This window comes from Eimeria mitis, genomic scaffold, assembly GCF_000499745.2.
Source record: "Eimeria mitis Houghton genomic scaffold, Emh_scaff1672, whole genome shotgun sequence".
In the NCBI taxonomy this organism is placed as follows: domain Eukaryota; phylum Apicomplexa; class Conoidasida; order Eucoccidiorida; family Eimeriidae; genus Eimeria; species Eimeria mitis.
The window spans coordinates 6102-6511 of NW_013569988.1; the positions used below are offsets into that span (position 1 = coordinate 6102).

The window sequence follows — 410 nt, forward strand, 5'->3', positions numbered from 1 at the left end:
TGCAGCAGCAGCAGCAGAAGATGCAGCTGAAGATGCAGCAGCAGCAGCAGCAGCAGCAGCAGCGAAGAAACGGGTGAAGGAGACGAGGGATATCCCCAAGAAAAAGAAAATAAAAAAATAATAAAATAAAATAAAATAAAATAAAATAAAATTTAAATTAAAATAAAATAAAATAAAATAAAAAATGCAGCAAAAGGCTGCAGCGTGAGGTGTACATACACCTCAATGTGCATCACCGCCGATGCAGCACCAAAATATAATTATTTTCTTTTTCTTTTTTTCTTTTTTTCTTCGTCTTATAATTATATAAACTAAAAAACAACAAACATAATTAAATTTAATTAAATAATTTTATTTTATTTTAGTTTTTTTGTAAAAAAAAAAAAAAAAAAAAAAAAAAAAAAAAAAAA

The 410-nt window shown here is 26.6% G+C and overlaps 1 protein-coding gene across 1 annotated transcript in view; it reads left to right on the top strand.

Annotated features, from left to right (window-relative positions):
* Positions 1-121, top strand: part of EMH_0041500 (uncharacterized protein) — a gene marked incomplete at both ends in the record, with an annotated part of 1215 nt that extends 1094 nt beyond the window's left edge. Inside the window, one exon of the mRNA XM_013495632.1 lies at positions 1-121. Within this exon, the coding sequence (XP_013351086.1) occupies positions 1-121 (121 nt within the window).
* Positions 122-410: the final 289 nt, after the last annotated feature.